The sequence below is a fragment of the Cannabis sativa genome, chromosome 9 (assembly GCF_029168945.1).
Source record: "Cannabis sativa cultivar Pink pepper isolate KNU-18-1 chromosome 9, ASM2916894v1, whole genome shotgun sequence".
In the NCBI taxonomy this organism is placed as follows: domain Eukaryota; kingdom Viridiplantae; phylum Streptophyta; class Magnoliopsida; order Rosales; family Cannabaceae; genus Cannabis; species Cannabis sativa.
In genome coordinates, this window is record NC_083609.1 from 57888639 (window position 1) to 57913634 (window position 24996).

General features: G+C 30.3%; 4 protein-coding genes across 7 annotated transcripts; 1 reads left to right on the forward strand and 3 right to left on the reverse strand.

The window, feature by feature from the left end:
- Positions 1-89: 89 nt before the first annotated feature.
- Positions 90-2951, reverse strand: LOC115721922 (N-(5'-phosphoribosyl)anthranilate isomerase 1, chloroplastic). The gene is made up of 5 exons (XM_030651028.2): positions 2911-2951; positions 2357-2500; positions 1121-1488; positions 874-1037; positions 90-491 (listed from the first exon to the last, which is right to left on the reverse strand). Exons 2-5 carry the CDS (start codon positions 2484-2486, stop codon positions 263-265), a joined length of 891 nt encoding a protein of 296 aa, XP_030506888.2. The 5' UTR covers positions 2487-2500; positions 2911-2951; the 3' UTR covers positions 90-262.
- Positions 2952-3854: 903 nt separating this feature from the next.
- On the forward strand, positions 3855-5312 carry LOC115722252 (putative H/ACA ribonucleoprotein complex subunit 1-like protein 1). Its single transcript, XM_030651411.2, has 4 exons — positions 3855-4176; positions 4339-4487; positions 4655-4770; positions 4896-5312. Exons 1-4 carry the CDS (start codon positions 3999-4001, stop codon positions 5065-5067), a joined length of 615 nt encoding a protein of 204 aa, XP_030507271.2. The 5' UTR covers positions 3855-3998; the 3' UTR covers positions 5068-5312.
- An 86-nt stretch (positions 5313-5398) lies between these two features.
- LOC115722251 (glutamate dehydrogenase 1) lies at positions 5399-10168 on the reverse strand. Of its 4 annotated transcripts, none has more exons than XM_030651409.2 (10): positions 10019-10168; positions 7821-7952; positions 7626-7739; positions 7324-7545; positions 7171-7245; positions 6981-7097; positions 6340-6590; positions 6167-6242; positions 6008-6094; positions 5399-5909 (listed from the first exon to the last, which is right to left on the reverse strand). In XM_030651409.2, exons 2-10 carry the CDS (start codon positions 7926-7928, stop codon positions 5724-5726), a joined length of 1236 nt encoding a protein of 411 aa, XP_030507269.2. In that variant the 5' UTR covers positions 7929-7952; positions 10019-10168; the 3' UTR covers positions 5399-5723. The 4 variants fall into 4 exon arrangements, 3 of the variants coding, with proteins under 3 accessions (XP_030507269.2, XP_030507270.2, XP_060960289.1); XM_030651410.2 differs by having other exon boundaries at positions 7821-7944; positions 10019-10132; XM_061104306.1 differs by lacking the exon at positions 10019-10168 and adding an exon at positions 8025-8282.
- Positions 10169-20259: 10091 nt separating this feature from the next.
- LOC115722140 (uncharacterized) lies at positions 20260-24386 on the reverse strand. Its single transcript, XM_030651270.2, has 5 exons — positions 22802-24386; positions 22104-22288; positions 21836-22006; positions 20954-21406; positions 20260-20846 (listed from the first exon to the last, which is right to left on the reverse strand). The coding sequence occupies exons 1-5, from the start codon at positions 24288-24290 to the stop codon at positions 20409-20411; spliced, it is 2736 nt and encodes a 911-aa protein (XP_030507130.2). The 5' UTR covers positions 24291-24386; the 3' UTR covers positions 20260-20408.
- Between the last annotated feature and the right edge of the window lie 610 nt (positions 24387-24996).

The window sequence follows — 24996 nt, forward strand, 5'->3', positions numbered from 1 at the left end:
AGCATACATGTATATGTATAATACTATACATCCTACAAAAAAATTGTTCAACTGAAAAGCATACACAATTAATTCATGATCAACACAAATTAGGGATAGAAAATCTCACTAGCATAAATAATAAACATACATAATTTATTTATTCATCTATTTTTACATTAAAGGAATGGTAAAATTCATACAAAAAAAAAAATCCCACATATAATGTTTAATTAATTTATTTATTTTTAAATTAATATGAATGGAAATATTCATAAATATATTATTTATAACAACATAGATCTATAGCATTAATAAAGGAAGAAATTTGTAATGGATCCTTGTGAATGCCATCAAAGCCACAAATGCCACTACTAACATCAACTCCATCAGGTTTGAGAATTGAAAGAGCTTCACAAACATTCTCACTCTTCATTCCTCCAGCCAACAACCAACCATGTTTGCTTCTAATGTTTGGTAATTTAAACTCTCTCCAGTTAAATCCTCGACCGCTGAGCATGAATAATCGAAACAAGTTCGAATGAGATTCATACTTTCAACACAAAAGATTTTAGTGACATTTACCGCATAAGTTCTCAATGTTTTGAATTTGTAATCGGTACAAGTAGTATTAGAAAACCTATAATTTTCATTTAGTTCTACAGTATCAGTTACTTCTAACTCTTATTTCACCAAATTCAAAAACTAAATCTCAAATTTTAGACACTAACAAAGTTCTTGACGAGAATTACAGTTTTACTAACATTAGGTACTTATGCGGCTAAAAAATTATTGAATCTATGTTGTTTACAAACTCGAGAATTTAAGTATTTATGCGGTAAATATTCCAACATTTTATAATGAAAGTTCACAAAGAAAGAATATGCCTCTAACCTGCCACCCTTTGCACTGTCCACAAGAACCCAATCAACAAGAGTAGATTCTTGAGCTGTTATACTGTTTAGGAGACTTCCATTTTCGTCCGCGTGAAGGACATAAATGATGCGGTGTTCTTGAGCTAAAATTGGAAAAGCTGCTCTAGAGTTGTCTCCATGAAGCTGCAGAATATAGAGCAATTGATTATAAGTTTTTGCTTTGTAAAAGTAAAATGAAGTGTAAAAATCTTGACAGACATATAGACCTGAACAAGTTCGAGGTTAGATGCATCTGAAACTCTTAATATTGTATCTATATCATCATCCACAAATACCCCAACAGGCAATGCACCGAATTCTCTGGCAACTTTTGAGATCTCTTTCGCTACTGAAATCGAAACAGAACGCTTTGAGTTGGGCCAAACAATCATCCCAATCAAATCAGCACCTGCTTCAGCTGCCATAGCAGCATCTCTAGCTGATGTTATACCACACATCTTCACCAAAGGCCTATTCTTTTTCTGTTCCTCCACAGTAATGAAAGCTTCTTCTGATCTGTTAACGGCACTGCAAGTCACTCGGTTACTTTCATAGGGCTTGACATTTGACAGACACAGCTTTTCCCAATTAGGACCTAACATATCATAAGATTTGTAAGACATGCTTTCATTCAAAGAATCATTTATGATCTCAGAAGAAATGAATATGGAGTCTATGATGACTACCTCACTAAGTAAAAATCTAGAAGACAATGGTGTTCTTTCTCATTTTAAAAAGATAAAACCCTATGCAATCACAAATATATTTATACCGGTACAGCTTATACAGTCATGCATAGATTAAACCAATGAATCTGAATACATTCAACTGAAATAACCTCTCTCAGAAAGCTGTTAGACCTCAGGAAAGAGAAAAGGGTGTATCTAGGTCATTGTTATAGTATGCTGAGATTAGTGAAAACTGTGAAATTAACACAGCATCATGGAGATTGGGGAGTCCCAAGCTCTCAAATTCCTGTGGAACTTGTGAGTTGTGACTCTTGACATTTTCCACCATCCAATAATATTTCAGCTTCTCTTCTTCTACAACTAATAATTTCAATACTTCTGCTACTATTCTATAGCTCCTATTCTATAATTATGCTATTGTTCTATTGGGTTTACAGTGTAGACATACTCAAACACAAAAGTAATCCAAACCTTACAGTGTAGACCTAATATCTAACCTTATAATATCACCTTTGGGCTCTGTCAAGTGTCAACAGTTTTTTCAAAGTCTTCAACATCTTCTAATTTAAATTAACTAATAAATCACTTAATAGTCATCATCCCAATTATCTTTTTTGTTTTGTTTATCGTGTTCTATAGCTATGGTTAAGATAATGTATGCAACAAACAATAATGGATATCAAATGACTCTCTGCTAGGAATTTCATCGAACAGTTGGCGTGCAAGTTGATAGATTGAGAGATAAAGAGAAAAGGGAAGGAGAAAGCATAATACCTTGCTGTGCTGTTCTTGCAACCTTAGTTTCAGCAGCTATTGAAACAGACCTTTTGATTGAGGAAAATGGTAAGTGAGTGTGGTTTTTTGTGAAGAAGATGAAGCCATTGGATTTTAGGGTCACAGCCATTAGAGAAGGATTAACTAAGACACAATACAATAGAAGCAAATATATAAAAAAGAAAATAAATTAGGTGTTAATGTTTTTTTTAATAATAATTGAATTATAGAACTATATTAAACTCCAATTTTTTTTTTTTTTATTTTTTATATACACATTAATTTATAAATTATATAAATCTATACACACACGATAATTTATCAATCAAATTAAATATCTTTAACTTCTAAACCATATATTACCCTATAATATAAATCAGTTGTGTTGTGTATCACTATACAATAAATAGATTTATAAATGGTTTGTGTGGATGATTCATGATTGATATAAGGCACAAAATCACAAAAATGTGGCTTTTTTAAAAGATAAATATTTTTTATAGGAAAAAATGTTAAGAAATAAATAGTACAGGGAGCTAGGTGGGATACTTAACTGTTTCTCTCTCTCTTTGAATTTTTTCCATTAGATAACTTTTGTGAACCATACAAAAGAAAAAAAATGAATTTTAAGTATTTGTGCATGGTTTCTTCTCAAAGTGTAATTTTGCAATTTTCATATTTGGGCTTTTACATTGAGCCTTGATCCATTGATCATTATTATTTGGGCTTTCAAAGTAGGACTTGGACCTTCTCACCTACTTTCTTTTGTGGGATAAGTTGAAAAATATATATTTTTTTTTATCTATTAATCAATATACCCTCACTCATGTAATTTACATTAACCTAAAAAATCTAATTGAGACATCATATATAAAAATAACTATATCTTAAAAAATATAAAAAAATAGAAGTAATAATTAAAACAAATAAAGTAACATGGATATACAATATAATTTCCTTTTCACATTTGTCATCTTCATTTCATTTTTACTTTATATTTACACCCCATAAAATTATAAATACACCCCATTATTAAAAAAAATATAAACTTAAATAATTTTAAAAATTACTCTTAATACTTTTTTAAAATTCTTTCCTCACATTATTTTATGTTAATTTTAATACTTATTTTGATTTCATTTTCATAATTTTTTCTAACTCATGTATATATTTTTTTATTTTTTCCTGAGAAAATTTCATATAATTTTTTTGTCATTGTTTTTAAAATATTATTTAATTTTATTTGATATGTATATTTTTTAAGAATATAAATTGAAAGAAAATAGTTAAAAATGCTTTCTACAATTAAAGATATAAATTTTATATAAAATAAAAATTATTAAAATGGGGTGTACTTAGAAATTTTTAGGGTGTAAATAAAATTTCCCTTTTTATTTATTTTTTTTTAAGTAATTTTTTTTTTCAATTATTTACCCTTTATTATTATTATTTTCAGAATTATTTATTTATTATTTGAAGAAGGGGCATTTAGTAATTTTGGGGAGAGAGGAAGGAACCAAAAACCCTAAACATCTTAAACCCTACATTACATTGCCAGCCTTCCCACAAAACCTACTTCGCCCATATCTCTCCCTCCCATTCCGATTCTCATTTCCAAACACTTCCCTTAACCCACTCAACTATGAGACCTCCCAGAGGTGGCGGCGGTAGTTTCAGGGGTAGCCGTGGAGGAGCCCCGGGAAGAGGTGGCGGTGGATTCAGAGGTGGTGGCCGCGGCGGAGGCCGATTTGGCGGTGGTGGCGGAGGCTTCGGTGGTCGTGGTGGTTTTCGCGACGAAGGACCTCCTGAAGAAGTCGTTGGTCAGTATTCTTTTTATCCTATTTTGTTTCAAGTTTGTTTGGCTACTGAGAAAACTGAAGAAAGTGTTTTTCTGTGACTCTGCAGTCTGTTTGTTGAAATGCGAAAACTGGGTTTTGTTTAATTTGTGTTGAAGTTAAGATCTTTATTGTTTGTTTTTACAGAGGTTGCTACTTTCCTTCATGCTTGTGAGGGTGATGCAGTAACAAAGCTTACACAGGAAAAGATACCTTACTTTAATGCTCCAATTTATCTTCAGAACAAGACCCAGATAGGGAAAGTTGATGAAATCTTTGGCCCCATCAATGAGTCTGTGAGTTTTCTGACTTATTTGTTGAGTGAAAGTAGCTTATGTATGTGAATATTTGCCAAACTAAATTGTAAAAGTTGCAAAATAACAATTTGAAATGTAGCTTATGTATGGTTATTTTGTTAATACAAGTTTTGGTTTCATCAAGACTATATGTTTGTTTGTGGCAGTATTTCTCTGTTAAAATGATGGAAGGTGTTGTTGCAACTTCATATTCATCTGGTGACAAGTTCTACATTGACCCAGCAAAGCTTTTGCCACTTGCAAGATTTCTTCCACAGCCAAAGTAAACTTTTCTATGCCTTAAAACTTCCATATGTGTTTTGTAATTTGTATGTTCATGCAACCTAAAGCATTGTTCAATGGTGACAATTCTTTTCTCATGGTTGTTATTATTTTGTTCATTTGCAGGGGCCAAGGATTTTCTGGCCGTGGCGGAGGAGGACGTGGCAGAGGCAGAGGTGGCTTTGGTGATCGTGGACGTGGAAGCTTTCGTGGAAGAGGTGCTCCACGAGGAAGAGGCGGTCCGCCCAGAGGTCGTGGTGGTGGTGGTGGCTTTAGGGGTGGAAGAGGGAGATTTTAGAACATTTTGTAATTTCTCTAGTGCTCTTCTTCCTCTTTTGTGTTGTCAGTTAAGGATATGCATAGGGCTTCACTGCAATAGAGTGTTTTTATGTTATTTTTCTTTTTCTTCTTCAGCATTGTAATTTTATCCTAACTGCAACCTGAACTTCAATAGCTTCTTCTTCGGATTTCAACAAAATGGTTTTTAATTTTGTTTTGAACATCTCAATTCAAGTTAAATTAAAATTTTGAGTAATATACCTATATGATGTTGCACCAACTTGGTTATATTTAAGCTTCTGCTATCTTTTATCAACAACTATTAAAAGGAGGCAAACTGGGATAGAACATTTATAAATGAGATAACAATCTTATTTATTTCATCACATATATGATGCTTAATCATAATATGGTGGAACTATAAGGCAATACAATCTCAAATCAACATAAGGCTATACCAACATTCCCTTGTATGCCTTTAGAATTGATTTAAATTGTTTTCGTTTCTCTTTCTCTAATGTAATTAATGCCAACACCAATAGAAGAGGAAAAAAAAAATGTGAACTTTTGGTTCAAGTTTGTCCAACCAAATGAGTAAAAGCCTAATAAATCATTAGAAGAGAATGAGAAGAACTTGTAAAAAGTTCTCATCTTTTATTGAAAGTAGGTATCAGCTCAGGCCTCCCATCCCCTGAGGACGGTTGCTCGTGCGACGCGGTTAACTGCAAGGGTGAAGGCTCCCATTCGAAGATCACAATTGTGGGTTTCACACATTTCCTTCACATCTTTAAATCCTCTTGTCATGTAAGTTTTCAGCTCCTTGTTCACTTTTTCTTCATCCCACATAAAACCTTGGATGTTCTACATAAATACACAGGAAAAAAAACCCGAAAACTTGTCATGATTTTATGATCATCTGTTTCAGTAAAAAGTTAGTTCAAAATTTGAAAATTTATTACCTGCACCCATTCAAAGTAACTAACAGTAACACCTCCTGAGTTTGCATATATATCAGGAAGAATCACCACTCCTTTCTTAGACAAGATCTGCAAAAATGTGAATTTAGATTAGAATTTCCTTTCTCTAATTTGTATCTGTCTTTTAAGAAAGAAACTAACTTCGTCGGCGTCAGGGTCAGTAGGATGGTTAGCAGCTTCAATAATGAATTTGGCTTTGATCTCATTTGCATTTTCCCTTCATTCAATAAACCAAAGGTAGAAACTTTATTCATATACATTATTATTACTAAAACCAGTAGGAAGAATAAAGCTGAAAACTTTATGAAAAGAACCTGTTTATAACACCCCCAAGAGCAGCAGGGATGAGAATGTCACAGTCTTCAACCAATATCGAGCTCGGTTCTATTGAATCACCACCACTGAATCCCTTAACACCTTTGTTTTCTTTCACATGTTTGAGCAGGTTTGGAACATCAAGTCCTTTGCTGTTCTTTATAGCTCCACTGATATCACTTACCGCCACAATCTTGCCACCGCTCTCATGGATCAACTCGGCTGCCCAGGAACCAACATTGCCAAAACCCTGCAATGGAAAACAAAAACATAAGAACATCTGCAGAGGTAACTAACTAACTAACTACTCTTTTCTCTCTTTACATTTTTGTATTGTCAAATAATCTTGTCCATGAACACCACATGTTACCATTGTAAAGCTCATTGGACTACATACCTTGTGGGGTTTGTAATCCAAAGATAATCAAGGTTCAAGAACTTAACAACTCAAGTCTTTTATAACTCTAACTCTATTCATTTTAAGAGTCAGAACTAAGGAGAAAACTCCTTGGGGGAGAGTTGGGGTAAGACTCAAATTGAGATCCAAACCAGGATAAATTCTTCGTTCTTTTTTCCTTCCTTTTCTAATTTTACTGCTTTGTTCTTCCATTGAATTTGTGTAGTTAGTTTACTACAATACCTGTATAACATAACGCTGCCCGGCTATGCTTTTCCCATGCTCGTTAAGCAAAGCCTCTGTCGCGAATAGTACTCCTCTTCCAGTAGCTGCATCTCTTCCAAGAGATCCACCAAGATCCTAATAACAACAATTAAGAGTTAGAGAGTTATAATAATTTTGTTTAGGCACATTGGACTCACAATATACTTACAATAGGTTTTCCAGTCACAACAGCAGGAGAATGTCCATGAAATTTTGAGTATTCATCCAAAATCCAAGCCATAGTCTAAAAAGAAAACCAAATTTAAAACCCCATTTTGTCATTCCAATTCAAAAAGAAAATGTTAGGATGATGATGATGAACCTGTGGACCTGTCCCCATATCCGGGGCAGGAACATCGGTGTGAATACCGATCAGATCATGTATTTTCTGAGTGAAAACTCTGGTAAGTCTTTCCAATTCAGATAAACTCAAGTCCCCTGGATTACATCCTATTCCTCCTTTAGCACCACCATATGGTATATTAGCCACTGCTGTTTTCCAAGTCATTAGCTGAGCTAAAGCATTGACTTCATCTGGGTCAACCTATATCATAAAATTACTCAAAAACAAAACAACAACAACAACAACAACATAGGAACAAACAAACAAACAAACAAACCTACCTCTGGATGATATCTTATTCCTCCTTTCATGGGGCCTCTGGCATTGTCATGTTGTACCCTGAAACCAACAAATGAGGCCAAAGTACCATCATCTTTAGGTATGGTACACTCAACCTGAGAAAGACAAAAACATCAACAAAAAATCAAACCCATCTTGAATTTTTCAAAATCAAAGACTTTAATTGAGTTTAATACCTTGATTTCTCTAAAGGGTATGAGTAAACTCTTCTCAAGTTTTGAATCTAACCCCAGAAGCCTTGCAGCTAGCTTGAAATTCCTATTGGTTGCTACTAAAGCATTCATTTTTGTTTTTTGTTTTCTGAAATGCTAAACAAAGACCCTTTATGAGATTCCACACAGTGATGAATATATCTATATGTGTGTATATATAATACATACATGTAATGAAGCCACATTGATGATAAAACATAGTAATGGGAATTTAGTCAAAGTCAGCATTAAACTATTCAAAAATGACAACATTAAATAGGGAAAGAAATCACATGTTCTTTTCTTTAATTGTATGAACTATTTACTTATTAGGATAAGGCTTACATATATGTATATATAAATTATTGTATAATATGATTTTGATTTTATGAAGAAAAATGTTTAGATCACACGTAAGGATGATTGTTACAGATAAATATGGAAAATATAATTATTTTTTTGATAGCCCACTAAATTAGAAATTATCAAACACATAATAGAACATGCCTTTAATTATTAAAATAACATTTTTTTTAAGCTTTTTAATTTTTTTCTCCTACAAAATCCTTTTTTTTTTTTTTTTTTTTTGTTTTTCATATTTATACATCTTTCCCACTTTTGCCAACATTTTTTACCACCACATCCCAAAGTTTTTTTTTTTTTTTTTTTTTTTTATATATATATATTCTATATTATAATGTATAATATACAAGCAATAATAGTAAATAATATGATAAAATAATAATAACCACAAATTTCCTTTTATACCTCCCTTAGTTAAAGTAGTACCAAAAGAACAAAAAATCATGCAACTAGGCTAGACTAGTGCATTCCACGAGAGACCAATTATAAATATAATTGTATTATGTTCAAATTTTAATAAAAGGATTATTTTTTAATTAAAGAAATATAGATAAGCCAAAAATTAATATCATATTAATGTTATTGAAAATAGTGTCATTATAATATGTGGCAAGTGAGAATTGGTTATTATAATCCCATCCCACTTGGGTATAGATTCCTAAAGAGAATTGTTAAAAAATACTATTAGTACTTAGTACTCTCTTCGGTGTCATATTACTATTGATGTAATTAAGTATCAGATCTCATATAATTTAAAAAAATAGTTTTTAAAAAACATCATTAACCAATTATAACGTGTCATCTATAAAAAGTTTTAAGTACTATTGGAACCCAATAACAAAATCACAATACTTAACTCTACACTTGATCAAAATATTAAATTAGTAATAAATATTTTCTAGGGTTTATGAAAATCTGATGTGTATATTGATTAACAATAGGTTATGATTAATTGTTGTCAAGATACATGTATGAAATATGATGAAATTCTTTTTTTATTTATATATACATATATTAAGTATTAGCTAATTTTTTTTTGAAAATGAAAGTCATCATTTATTAAACGATCGAACAACTTTGTTACCAAGCTCGGTAACAGCTCAACCAGAACAATGTTTAAAAAAAAAGTATTAGCTAATCCTAATTAGTACTAATATTTTGTATTCAAAACACTACAAATACAACTTTTTTTCAATAATGGGAAGGCATTTATTTTAGAATGTCAGCAAAAAAGTGACCATGTCATGTCCCATTGCCCTTTTAAATCTTATTACTTTATTAGTAACTAATTAGTAACTAGTATTATTTTCCTTACCAAAAAAAAAAAAAACTAGTAATATTTTTACTTATTATCATTATTTAATTTAATTCTTTTGTGAAACTTTATTATCACAACTTTTTTCCCAACTAAAGAATTAATAGTGTTGACCCATCATATTTTTATAATTAGAGAAGAAACCCTTAAACTTTTTTGAGTATACGTAATATTAAAAAGTCACTAACAATTTTAATTATTGAATTATAAGTTCTTTTTTTTTTTTAATAATAATAATAATAAAAATAAAAAAGCATATTAGACTAGAGAGCCTTTAGACATAAAAGTGAAGACATTTTTCTCATTAAAAAAATGCAATGCATAACTTTCCAATAATAAGTTAATCCAAAACACCAATAGACTCTTTGAGTTTTAAGAAGATAATTTTAAATATTATTAACAAGAAGAAAATGAACTAACTAATAATGGGTATGATTCCACTTCATTTTTGTACCTTATCAAATAATGAACATACTTATATATATAAATATTAAGAAAATCTTACCCAAGAAAAAATGGAGAAGAGAGTGAGTACTCAATAGAGATTTGCAGTTGAGATGAATAGAAGAGAAGAGCATTAAAATACACAAAGATGATAATAAGGTATATATAGAGAGCAAACAACAATAAGGAGAATCCTATTCTCTAATCTAAGGAATCATATAAAATAAATATATATTTATATATATATACATATGAACTTATATACTATAGGCATTCAAAAAAGAACTCGGAATTAATTAAAATAAAATAGATTCCAGTGAATAGAAATTTCTATATATCCATATATGTATAGAAATCAAATATTTTTTTAGGGGTGTTTCATTTTTCATTATTAATTTAGAAAAATTATAACTCAATTTATTTTATATGATAATCTACATTATAAGTAGTAAATACTTTATTAATTTTTTAAAAATTCTAAATAATAATTTATAATTTTCGAAAACATAATTGGAAATAGTTAATGCATGTGTATAATATATATAATAAAAGGCACACATGCAATTGGATAGCACTGTAAAGTATTTTTAAAAATTAGAAAATTGTATAATTATGGATTTTTTCAAATACCAAAAATAAAAAGGTTCCTATCAATAGTGACAATACTTATTTTTTATAAATTTATAGTCATTTAAAGAAAAATGAAAGAAAAAGAAATAGTGGATGGAGGAGGTAAGAGAACTGTTTGATCAGTTGAAAAAACAAGAATATGAATATGAATATGATGCTTATATATATTTATTCTTCATAATAATGCCTATTCAATCTCTCTTAGTACTATCACTATCCTCAAAGATATTTTTATTATTTAGGTCCGATATATTTGATGAAACAAAAAGTTGAAGAAATTAAAGTTATAAAAGGGTGATCTCACTCTTGGGATAAAGTAAAATGAATATATAACAAAAATAAAGACACAAATTAACTTGACTATGATAGAGGTGTAGTGCACAATTCAGACCCATTTTATTGCATAAGCAATATACAAAAAGCATCAATTAGGCACCACCATTACAAGGTAGTATTATGCAAGCTCCGTTTTGGATATAGGCAGGTTAAGTTTGTGTATAGAACCCATTCAGGAGCCTAAAAGAAAAACTCTTCTTTTAAAAATACACATTTTTTTAGTAATTTTGAAAATACTATATTTTTTTAAATAAGGATCCATAATTTCTTTTTCTTATAACTCATTAAAGTTCAGGGCCAACCCTGTAATTTTACGAGTAGTTAGCAATTTTTTTTTTATATAATAATTAAATTAAAATATATAGAACTTAATTGATATTAAATTCTCTTATTAGATGTTATTACACACTAATGATACTCTTTAATAATTCTCATATACCATAATTTAGAAACTAAAATTGTAATGAGAATGTTGTATATCACATTCAAAGTATATGTATAAAGTATTGCTATGGAAGAGAATATGGTGCCAAACAAGATAACACTACTTTAAACTAGATGTATTATTGGTGTAATTTAATATTGCATCTCATGTATATTTTAGTTTAATATTATGTAACTTGATAATAAATTGCATCAATAACCTTATATTTCATAAAATAGTGTTGTGTACCATTAATAACATTTAGCATTATAATGTGGTGCTACATAGTATATATATTTACAGATGATACATGTACAATATTATTGTTAACTATTATGATGTCTAACAACACATTAGTTAACGATTTATTATTATTATTATTATTGGAATAAAATAAATAAAATTTAATATTACATCACACTAAATAATCATATATATAAATACCTTATAAAAGTATTAGACACCGTAAATATTCTTTAGTATTTCTATTTAATTATTATTGGATTTCGTATATTATTTTTTAAAAATTTAAATTATGTTAAATTTAATATTAAAATGCATAAAGAGAGTAGACACAATTATTGTAGGAAATTAATAATATAATAGATTCAAACGTGGAAAGCTTTATAGGTAAGGGCAAATGCATTTAGAGGTACGTGAATCTAAATCGATACCCACATTTTGTCTCAATTAGAATAATACTTCTAATTAAGCTTAATTAAGCTCATCACACTCTTGATTCTACAAAATTCTAGCATCTATATATAAATATATAAAGAAGGCAAATCTTTTGTTCAAAAAAAAGAAACCAAATCTTCTTATTTGAAAATAAATTCATAAATAATTAAATATAAAATAACAAATCATTTCTAAAGATTCTATATACCTTTTTGATAATTAGTTTGCTTAGGGCCTATGCAAATATTAAAGAGTTAAAATTCTAGTATTATTGTTTAGTTAATACAATACTTTCCAAAAAAAGTAGTTAATACAATGAATGATGGTTAAAAAAAGTTAATACAATGATAAATATATTTTTCTTTTCGTTTAATATTGAGTATCAGTGATATCTAGCACTTTTTAGACATGTAGTCTTATGATTGGATAATGCGTGTTAGACACTACTAGCGCCTTTTAGCATTTCTCTTGATAAGAATTAGATTTTTTTTTTTCAATTAAATAATATATTTACTAAATAATTTTGATGTTAATTACTTATCTAGAAAATGAAAATATAATTTAAATTAGGCTAATTAGCAATTTTCCCCCGAACTTTGACATGTACTAAATCGTGCTCTCTGAATTTTTTTGGCCGTTAAAAATTCTCCCTGAACTATTAAGATTGTTAAATTTAAGGACTTTTGTCTAATTTTAGTAATAAAAATATAATATGGATGAAAGTTCAAGGGGCATGATTAAGTACATATCAAAATTTGGGGGATATGATTTGGTAGATATCAAAGTCTGGGGAGCACGGTTTAGTACATAAACAATCACTGAAACAGTAAAATTGAATGAAATTAAGCAAAAATCCTTAAATCTAACAATCTCAATAGTTCAGGGGGAATTTTTAACGGTCAAAAAAGTTCAGGGGCATGATTTGATATATGTCAAAGTTCGGGGGGAAAAATTGCTAATTAGCCTTTAAATTATTGTGTAAAAATATATTAAGCTTTTAATTTGTAATTATCAATAAAGTGTTTGGGTTTGTAAGATAGAAAATATTGGACACTTCCAAAATATTTGGAATCATTATCACACAGTACTGCGTGCTCTCAATATATATATATTTTCCCAAACAATTTGGAAATTGATTAAAGTATATATGAGAGTGATATAAATTGCATTATTACAACTAATAATGACTAAACATTAAAATAAATATATAATATAGTTTTGTACCAATTCTTTCAAAAAAAAAAAAAAAACTATATGTGATGTGTTATATTGGCCAATTTTTATATTTATGATGTTATAAAAGACCAGCTCAATAAATCATAGGTAGATTTAAATATTAATCATCTATTCTGTAAAAAAAATATCTATACAATTTGTAATTTGTATAATTAATATTTAAATCATGTATTGCATTATTTAATAGAAAATAAGTATAGTCACCATAATACCTATACTTTTTACACTTTTTTTTCTTCTTATGTTTATTTGAGGTATTACTTATGCTTTTTATATATAATTATTCTTCAAAGGAAGAACTCCCAAGAATCAATCTAGAATTGGATTCGTACAAAGAGAAAATAAATAATAATAAATTTTTGGTGGGCAACATGTAATATTTTGTGATTCGATCTCTTATTTTAAATTTGTACAAGTATCAAATGAATATTAATGAAAACGTATTAAATGGATATTTACCCTTTAGTAAAACAAAAATGCATGTTTTACTTTTCTTTTATTTTTGAGTATACATGTTAAACTTGAATCAAGATCTCTTATTAAAAAGTGGTGTCTCATACTTTGTTAAACCAATTAAAATTTGATGTCAATTAATTTTTTTATTTATAAAAAAATTAAACCTCTAATCAAGTCAACAAAAGTAGTTAATATATTTAATATAAATTAAATTAATTGATGTGTCAAATTTTGATAGGTTTAACACTGGAACACCAAATTTTAAGGGGATCTTGATTAGTTAAATCTAAACAATAAATTTTGAATATTTTCACAGTAAAATTTAGCATTTTTAAATATTAAAAGATTGATTATCGAAGACAAATATATATAATTACTTTTGGTGAGATTTATGCTCCTCTTTGAGCTCGGCCTAACTTATAAGATTATTGTTTGTTTTAATGGTTGAATTAATGATAATTCATTTTCTTATTAAAAAAATTGATAATTCATTTCCCTTTTTTCTTTGTCATAACTATTTTTTTTATCACTTGGGTATATGAATTACGTAGGTTACCAAATTTGGGAGCATACATATTCGAACACTAAGAAAAATATATGGATCACTATACATACATCATCATGCTAAATTCACTCTTGACTATCCATTTTGGGGTGGGAGACAACATAAGGTGGAAAACATGCTAATATGCATTGCATGCATGTATTTCAATTTTGGTAGGTTCTTCTAAAATTTTAATAATTTCCACTCCACATTCTTGGGTTACATAGTATGAATCGATAATACTTGTGACTAAAAATACTATTTAATTACAAAAATGTATGCTCTCATTAAAAAGTTCGGTAACTAATCACAAACTAAATGTAAAACAATGTTGTCACTGAAAAAATACTATTTTTCAGCGATAAGTAATATATAGCATTTATTTAATTGTCAAAATTTATCATATAGAATTATGGTGTTGCCTGCCAAATGTCGTGTTGAGGACCGCGCATGAGAAAGAAACTTCAGAGCCTCCAAAAAAAAAGTTGTGATCTAAGGAGGTTGGCCTTCTCTTCTCTTACTTTTTTTTTTTTGTGGAAAGGAATGCTTGCTATAAAGGAGGCAAATCCTTCTCTATTCTACGATCTGATCTTGTCTGTTGAAAATCGTCCGATCAACAATCGGAGTTCTCCCTTACAACTCCTTCTGGGTGTCTACTAGTGTCCTAGGCACCTTAATAGCTTATTCAAACAAAAGAAATTAATTGATAGAGGAAGATGAATGTGCAATTCCATTTCAATTTAATGGTTGTACTGCTACTGCTTCCTTTAGCAGCTCCAGTATCAGCATCGGCAACATTCACAGTTGAGCTGATTCTATCACTCTCACTTGCAGCCTAGTCTGTAACGTCTATTTTCCTTTAATGGATCAGGGGGGGGGGGAGAAGGCTCGAGAGACCAGCCCATAGGGTTTTCCCTACGGCTACCTTGTTGCGAATGAAAACCCAGATCGCGGCGGACCAAGTCAAAGATCAAGTGCGCGTTCATGTAAGACTCCCACTTAGCTGCATTACTATGTTTTCGTACAAAGTGGAGCAGGTTTTTTAGGTGATAAGTAATTATTTGTTGTAACTTAAAGAATATTACTATAGGGGATCATGATGTCTAACATCGCTTAGCTGGTGTTTTATGAATAGTTAACGATTTTTTATAATTATTATTAAAGTAAAATAAGTAGGATCTGATATTAAATACATTATAGTATGTGCGGATAAGACATTTCATAGGTTGCTAGGACCAAAAAATTACATCATAAATGGTTCTTATAATCCTAACATATATATGACACTACAAGAACTATGGGCATCAATGAGGATAACGTCAGTGAAAGGTACATTTTCCGTTAGTAATGTCCAACAATAGTGACATTTCGTTTGTGAAAAGTCGTTGGAGAAAGTTCGTCAGTAGAAAGTATTATCAATAACGATATTTACAGTCGTTAACAAAAATAAATATCAATAACGACATTGTTCTTATTTTTTTTTTTTTACTATATTGGAAGAAAGTGAATGAATATTATAGATTTATTAATGAAGTTAGAAGGAGGATCAAAAGTTTCTGATTCCTAGCCAAGTTGCCTTCAAAAGGATAAATAAATGAAAGCTAAGATAGAAATCAGCCCCACATTATACAATTCAATAAGATACCAAAAATGTTAAAAGAACACATCAAATGCCACTACAATTTAAAGTAAGGGATTAAAATGAAATATTTCATGCTTTTTTTTTTTTGTTCATTCAATATTAATAGGGAAAAAAACTTGATTTGGTTGAATAGTAGAAAACATAAATAGCTTTGGTATGTCATCAAAAGTGTGTTACGCATCTCAATTTGGTCACATTGTTCCTTATGTCATATTCCATTTGCACTTACATCAAGTGAGAAAGCATAAGTATTTTAAGGGAAGGGCTATTTTTTTTTCTTAAAAAAATTGTTGTGAAAAGTCAAATGTGTAATTTGTGAGATTTTATTGTAGGAACATTATTTTTATTGATCACTACTACAAAATTAGCTTTTTCCAACGGTTTATAATTGTCTTTTATATTATTTCCCTACGGTTTCTAAAACCGTTGGCTATGTGGGTGTCATAAAAATGCGGAACTTTAAATGACGGTTTATAACTGTGGCAAAAAGTTACTTTAAATGACGGTTTATAACTGTGGCAAAAAGTCACTTTAAATGACGGTTTATAACCGTTGGGAAAGACTTCCATCGGGTAGTAACTGATGGAAAATATCTCTTTAAATGACGGTTTATAACTGTGGCAAAAAATTACTTTAAATGATAGTTAAGAAATGTTGGGAAAAACTTTAGTCAGACTATAACTAACAAAATACACTACTTAAAATGACGGTTATAAACCGACGGACAATATGAAGTAAAGTGTAAAATAGAAATGTTAATGCGATTCTCCTCTTTTATTATTATTATTTAAATTTCCAATATACAATGATGAAAAAACATAATAACAATAATAATATTTTTATAAAAAAATTCATACATTTAACACTCTTCAAAAGGATTAAAGCTTCATGAAATCTATAAGATGCCATCAAAGTTTAGTAATGCAATACAAAAGAAAGAAATTCAATTAAGTTTTTACATTTTGCAATCTTTTGTAGAATATTTTTAGAACATCTAAAAATATGTATACTAAGAACAAAATAAGTCTCCAGGTAGTCACTTGGGACTTTAATCAAATAACTGGAGATTACTTTCTAAAAACCAAGAAAACAAGACAATAGTATCTGCGATCGATGTCAAACCTATCAATTGTCTTCTTGGATCACATGGGGATCGTCCATGAGCGATCATTGGTCATCATACTCTATGTTATTAGTTATTTGCATGCTGTCATCATCTGCATGACCATTCGTCACGTATTTCATTGATTTCTTTGTTAGTGTAAGAGAATGATATGTTCCTTTTAAACTGCAACAAACGAGACGAATCATTAATTTAATAGGTCATAATAAAAATACTTAAAAACTTTAATATTTGTGGAAATAATTAGTGTCTTTACCTTCGTTTCCAATTTTCATTACGTTTTAAAATTATTTTTAATAAATTATACTTATAATGTAAATTAAGAATATAGTTCAATATTTAGTACCGTAAATTATTTAAAATTTATCGAAAACTAGCAAATTACTTGTTATATAACTATATATATCATATAAAAAATAATAAATTATAGTTTTTTTTTTTTCAAGCATTGAAAAAGAAAAATTACGCATATTAGGAGAAATTAGGGAAGTAATTATAAGAATAATAAAAAAAATTGACTCCTCCTTATTATGGTCTATCCTTATATATAGTGACAAAGCTATAATTTAATTAGATATTGATTATTATAACAATTACTAATCTTTTAGTAGTTTATACTACGCTATCCTATAAATATAACATAATATTTTAGTATAATTAACTATTTAATGATATGGTTGTAAACTAAGGTAACTTCTTATGGGTGATTAATTTATATAATTATCAAATTAAAATATGCAGAATCCTATATTAAATCATATTAATAATAATATAAAATTTTAAATAATATTTGTAGTATAATTTAGGAATAAATAATTTTGCTATTTTATATTATTATTTGTGTCATGTTCCAATTATACTTTTTTCACATTATATATAGTGCCAAACAATATACATGTTAATGTTGTTGAGATCACCTTTCTATATACTTATCTTCAAATAAGTGGAACCAACATAGATAATTAATAGCTTAGAACATTTTGCAAGAAAATAAAAATTTGATTTTATAACTTATTATGTTCCGATCTATAGGGGTCAAAAATAGAGTTCCCTATTCCATTCTTATTCATTACCCAAAAATCTATATGATCAAATTGGTGGAATAAAGTGATTATTGTCCTTTTGCCATGAAAGAGTGGTGTCATTCTCACTTTTGAATTAAGATCCCTTTTCTATTCTCCTATTGACAACTTCAAATAAAATTGAGGGAATAAAAAATAATTTGAAAACCATACTATAGAGTTCTAAGAAAATGAAGTTTTTTTTTTTTTTTTTTTTTTTTTTTTTTTTGATAAGGCTAAGAAAATGAAGTTAAATTAAGAATTTATACCATTTTCGTTCTTAGTGTTTTAGTTTAATTCTATGATATATAATTTTATATATATAAATATTTGTCAATTAATTAAAAATTGAAAATAGATAATTTTATATTTATTGATCAAATTTAATTTCCATAGATCATTTAAGATCATTTGACAAAATATCCAAGTCCAAAAGTGTTTGCTTTTTTGAAGTAGTATAAATCATTAAATTAATTAGAGTAATTTGCAGCGTAAATACTTAAATTTATTTCTCGTTTGCTGATAAATAATTAAGTTTAATTTTTGACAGTCGTAATGCCTAATTTATATTTTAAAAACTTCTATAGGTACCTTGCCGTTAAGTGTAAGTTATTATCCACGTGTCATTTTTTATTGTTATATTTAAATAAAAAATAAAAATTTATTGACTTGGACCAATCAAGGGCTGGCACATGGTCATTAATTTAACACTTAATATCCAGGTATTTACTGAAGTTCTAAATATATAACTTAAGTATTATTACCGTTAAAAATTATACTTAAATATTTATCAATAATCAAAAATAAAATTTAAGTATTCATACTGTAAATTAATTACTTCTTCTCAAATTATCATTTGTGGTAGGACCAAAATGTTGTTAGAAAAGAAACAAATATATAAATGAGGTGTGCCACTATATTATTCATATGATGTAACAATAACTTTAACGTTGTCATCATTATTTATTTATTTATTACTATTGATTAAACGATGTATTAGTTCAAAAAGAATTATTTAATGTACTTGATTATTTGATTAGAATTTCTCCTTTTATTTTAATTTAGGGATTTTCACATTCTTTCAAGAAAAAAAAATATGAATTTTTACATAAGTATCCAACGTGATAATTAGTAGTCTCGTAATCTATAAGGAAAAGTATCGAGTAATCTGTGCAATCCCATATCGTTTGGAGAAGGCTAAGTGTGATGATTCTAAGATAGTTTAAGTACATGACTGCACAACTGAATATAGCTTAAATAGAATAATTGGTACTAATTATATCAACAAGATACAATTTGTCACAAACATTTAGAATTCTAGACTATTAGGTGAATAGTAATTCTAAGATGACGGTAGATTTAAGGGGTAAGTTGAAAAATGCCCCTTTTATTAATCAATTAATCGAATTTACCTCTAATTTTATATTTATTTGAAACATACCTCTTTTTATATGTATTGTACCCAAAATACCCTGACATAAGAGAGTCACATGGAGAGTATCTTGAAGTGACAGGGGCAAAATTGGTACAATGTTTAAAAAAAGAGGTAAAAATGATAGACTTTAAAAAAGAGAGTAAAAATAAAAGAGGACAATATAAAAAGGCTATGGAGTGTAATTTCCTCTAGATTTAAAGTAAAACCTAATTTAGTGGTCATCTAAAGAAGATTAAAACAATAATTATAACATTGACATAGAAGAATGGAAGCAATTTGATATATAATGGAATCTAGAAATTAACATTTAATAATGAAACTAAAAATTCATGTCTCGAGTTTTGAAATAACCTTTAACTAAAAAAAAACTACCCTGAACTAGACATTACAACGAAAATTATAATATTTAGCAAGAGTTGAGAATAAAAGAATTAGAATGAATAACACTTTTCTCTTTCTATATATATATATTTTGTAGCTTTTAAATGAATAAATTTGCAACCTAAGAAATCCTATTTATAAAAGAAAAGACACACCATATTTTTTTTTTTAAAAAAAAAGATAAAAATTCACATGCAAAAATCGTCTCTCACCGCGACCACGAGATTGCTCGCCGCAGCGACAACCCACAGAATTTTACACTTCATGGACTTCCGAAACTCTAGAAAAATATTGTTTTGACGCGTCAATCCATCAACCAACATTACCTAATATAAAAAAAACATCGAATCCATCACTTTTTACTCATAAAAATAACTTTTCTTCAAAAACTCAAGTTATTACAAAAATGACAAAAAATACTAGAATTACTAGTTAACAACATCTTCTAAATAAGAAGGAATCAACAATTTTACAGCCTAAAAAGCTCTTATCAGTCTGTTACATCCTAAGGCTTTTTGAGCCTCTTGATTCTCTCGAGTGCACCCAAACGACTTTCATCGTCTTTGTTCTGAGCTTCATCCTCTTCATTTTCTCTTCTCTTGTGAGCCAACTCTCCAAAAACAGCATCAGGTACATCTTTTTGCTTGAGTTCAACTATTTCGTTGTCTTCGTCAGAGTCATTTTCTTCTGGCAGCTCAATATCTTCGTGATTTGCTGTGACTTTCAACCCTTCATCGGTTTGTGATTGTACTCCAGCACTCACGAATCCCACCTTCCTATTACCATCTTTAGCGATAGGATCGTTTGCTGCAGGAGCTAACTGCCTCTCTAGAGCAGCCATTTCATCTTCGGGGACACCTGCCTGTTTCAATTTCTCTTTCGCCTCATCCAGGTCGACGGTTTGATCTTTCTGCATCAGATACTCTGGCAGAATAAAGTGCGTCTGGAAAACAATAAATATAAGATCAGTATTAAAAATACAGATTATTACTTGACAAACAATCATAAGCTTCAAAAAGGATGCATATGAAAATAAAACTATTTTCTTACCTGGCTGTAACTTGCAGAAACACTTCGTTTAATACGAAGCATTTCTCTGAAGGTATCTTCATTGCCATGTTGCACTTCAAAGTTATTCCACTCTTGCCAGAAATCTGTATCTGATCGTGGGTCTGAAAATTGCGATGCAAAGACAAATATCGCACGAGCTCGGTCAATTTCTCCCAAGCTCTTCTCAAGCTCTGCATACTTTGAACACATTTTCTTCACATCTTTATCTGGAAGACCAGATTCTATAGCTTGCTCATATATTTCCCTAGTTTTTGGGACACCAAAGATCTCAGCAGCCCGGTTGATGTATAGGTCATACATACTAAATTTTTCACTGTTCGGAACAGCCTTAGTGGCTTGGTCATAGACCTTCATAGCTCGCTTCGCCAGACCATATTCCTCCTCCAGTTTGGCATATTGTAGATACAGAGGTTTCACTGCATCAGCAGGGGTCTGATAGACAAAACCGAAAGCATTAGTTTTAGTACCATAACAAGTTGTTAATAGAAAAACAGAGCACAAACAACATTAGTAGCAGAAACAATTATCTAACTCGAAATCTAAACTGATATAAACTATTGATTATGTTTAATGCTAATACATTAAAAATGTATTTCTATAAAACCAATGATGGAGACAAGAGTAAAGAGAGATTATTTAATCCTAGTATAATGTCATCAAGTCTTAGTAAACTAGAGGCAAAAAAAAAATAAAGATGTTTGCAGCTTTTGGAAACATCTGTCTAAAAAACATTTAAGAAGATATAATATACAACTAACCAACAAAACTAAATTGCTAAGTCACCAGAAAATAGTTGAAGGCACTGGCACTAGTGTGTTTAATTATAAGACAACAATAAAACTGAATGGGAACTGCACATACCGTTTCAATAGCGTGCTCAAATAGTTCTCTTGCACGTTCTAGTTTTGTCCGTCCATATCTCTTCACAAATTTCGTTAGGTAAGTTACCCATATGTCTTTGACATGTGGATACTTAAATATCTTCACCCCTCTTTCATACACCCTAAATGCATCTTCAAAGTATTTATTTTCCTGAAACAAAATGATTATTATTAATCATTTGAACCAAGTCTTGATAGCAAAACTTTCAGAGAAATTAATGGAAAAAGAAACATAATAAATTGCATACCTCCAATAGATATGCGTAATTAATAATAATTTGTGGCGTGGCTATTCTCAGATCCATTATCCTTTCGTAGACTTCTCGGGTGGACTCCAAAGAGCCGAAAGTCTCCTCCAAATCAACGTACAAAGTCCATAGTCTCAAAGACTTGTGGAGCTTCATTTGTACTGGTTCGCTTCCATCAGCAGCCACTGTAATAGCAATAAATGCAAAATTGTTAGTCACAAGATTTTTTTTTTTTTTTGAAGATAGTCACAAGATTTTTAATTATTAATAAAAGACATTCAGATTACAGTTGCTTCCTTTACAGATATAAAACACCAGAGTTTGAAACCATGCAGGTTTTCTTTTCTTTTTAAATTTTAATCAAGAGAAAATCCCCTTACTCACTTACTGGGCCCATGTTTGAAACTAAGGCTCCTCGACTAACAATACCAATGTTCACAGGAAATAGTTCAAACTTGTTCTAACATCTTAACTAAACCTATGTTATCTTCCAACAAAGCAACAGAAACAAAAATAAAAGTAATGACTAATAAACAAAGCTTACCATAAATATGACTAAAATCAAAACCAGTGCATCACCTAATACAAGTAACATTACCATAAATATGTTACTTTACCCTGATCACTAATTGCATAGAAAACTTTAAAAAGAAGAAAGCCTAACAAGTAATGAGAAAAAAACAACAGCAATTCATTACCTTTACGTTTAACCTCCACTGATGGCTCTGCTGTAGCACGTCTCATCAGCTCCAATGCCCCTTTAGGATTTTTATGCTTCAATTCCATTTCGGCCCACTCACACCAAATAGTAGCCAGATTATCCACAGTCTTGTAGTTCACCTGCACTGCTTTATCAAAGATCACTCTTGCATTCACAATATCACTATGGGTCTCATACAGCTTTGCAAAAGCAATCCACAGCGTATGCGGTTTCCCCACTGCTTTCATGGGATCAACTGTCCTCACCGCCTCAGTGTAAGTAAGGATCTGTTTTGTAGGATTACCCTCAAACAGCTTTACCCTCCGATGCCATTGCTCCACATTATGTGGATTCTGCCGTAAAAGAACACTATTCGCTAACTCGGGTCTTCTATCCATGAGATTGTCCAATCTAGCTAACCTCAAATCTACATCCTTATCATCGTGTAGCCAACAAGTACTAAGAATCTTCTTCTCAAATTCAGCCAAAGACAACTTCAAATTCAACCTCACATCTTCATCCTCTTCATCGCCATCCTCTTCCTCTTCTTCATCATCGCTCAAATCCATAACCTCCATTTTATGAGCCAGCATGCTCTCTTCAAATTGAGCATAAGAATCAAAAATAACACTAAAATCTCTAACCGTAACTACAGTAGTCATACCCTCCTCAAATATATCTCTAGCTTTCTCATGTAAATTTCTCCTTATGTAATACTCAGCCAGAGAGGTCCATAAACGACCAACCTCATCAGTAAACTTCCTAATCCCACCCCTTATAATCGCATCCACATTCAACCCAGAAACCTCATTAGCATGTTTAGTCAGCAAATCACACAATTCTAACCAAAGCCTATGTTTAGTCTTTCCCTTAATAGAATGAAACTGATCATCGTTCAACACAGAAGCTAACCTCTCAGATGCCTCTTGCCAAAGACCAGAATTTATCAAAAACTCAATGAAATCCTCAATATGACTAGGGTCGTACTTTAAATACCTTCGATAAACGCGAAGCGAAGTCTCAATCGGAATACCCTTTTGGCTGACGAAAACGAGGTAAGGCTCCCAAATTCGATCGTGCTGAGTGACTGGTAAAGCGCATAGTGCTCTATCGAAGGTTCGTCGAGTCCGAGTTATGAATTTCTGGTCCGTCAAAGTCTGGAGGTACATGATCCAAATTCTGGGCATCTTATGCATTGTAACGAGAGCTCGTTCGAAGGTATTGTTTAAGGTCTCAAAGTGGGAGTGAGTGACGGGTAGGTTACGAACCAACTCGAGGCGTTCTCTGAGATAAGCGTGCCAGAGTTTGTAGCTTCCTGGAAGAGCTTTGAGAGCTCGCTCGTAGATGATGAAGCGTTTTTGGAATGGCGAGTCGGCACGAGCAATGAGGTATCTCCACCATAGCTTGAGACTGAAGGGGTTTCGAAGAAGTTCTTCTTCGTAGGGAAGATCATCTTGAGAAGGGTAAAGATCTTGAGATATGGACATTGTTACAGTGAAAGGAAGGAAACCCTAAACCCCTCAATGGAAATTGAAGAAGACGAAATTAAAATTAAAATTAAAATGCGAAAATATTTATATTATAGAGATAATAGAGAAGGTCAGCCCTTTTCTATTAGAATTTTTTTTATTTTTTTAAAAAAAAGGTTTTCTAATTAATTACATTTTAATTTTTTTTTTTTATTTTACTCTTTTTTTTTTTTGGAATGAATTGTTTTTTTAATGGAAAATCATACTTTATTAAATAACCATCTTAGTCACCAAACTAAGTAATAAATGAGTTGGAACAGACTCCAAATTGAAACTACAATCAAGAAACAATACAGAGACTCGAGCAAACTTATGAGCCACCATATTTACTGATCGTCGAACAAAATAAATAGAAATATTTTTTAAAAAATTGAGTATAGCCTTACAATCACTAACCACTTGACCAAACATAGATATCATAACAATAGAGCTTCGTAAGGCTTGACCAACCGAAAAACAATCGGTTTCCAGTACTACTTGCTACCAATGACGTGCCTTGATCCAGCTTAAAGCTTCACAAACTCCCATGGCTTCGGCTAATTCAGGAGAAGAATGACCATGAAAAATCTTAGTGCAGCCTTCAATAAGCAGTCCCCACGCATCACGAGCCACCAAACCAATCCCAAATTATCGAGATTCAGCGAACACCGCTGCGTCAACATTA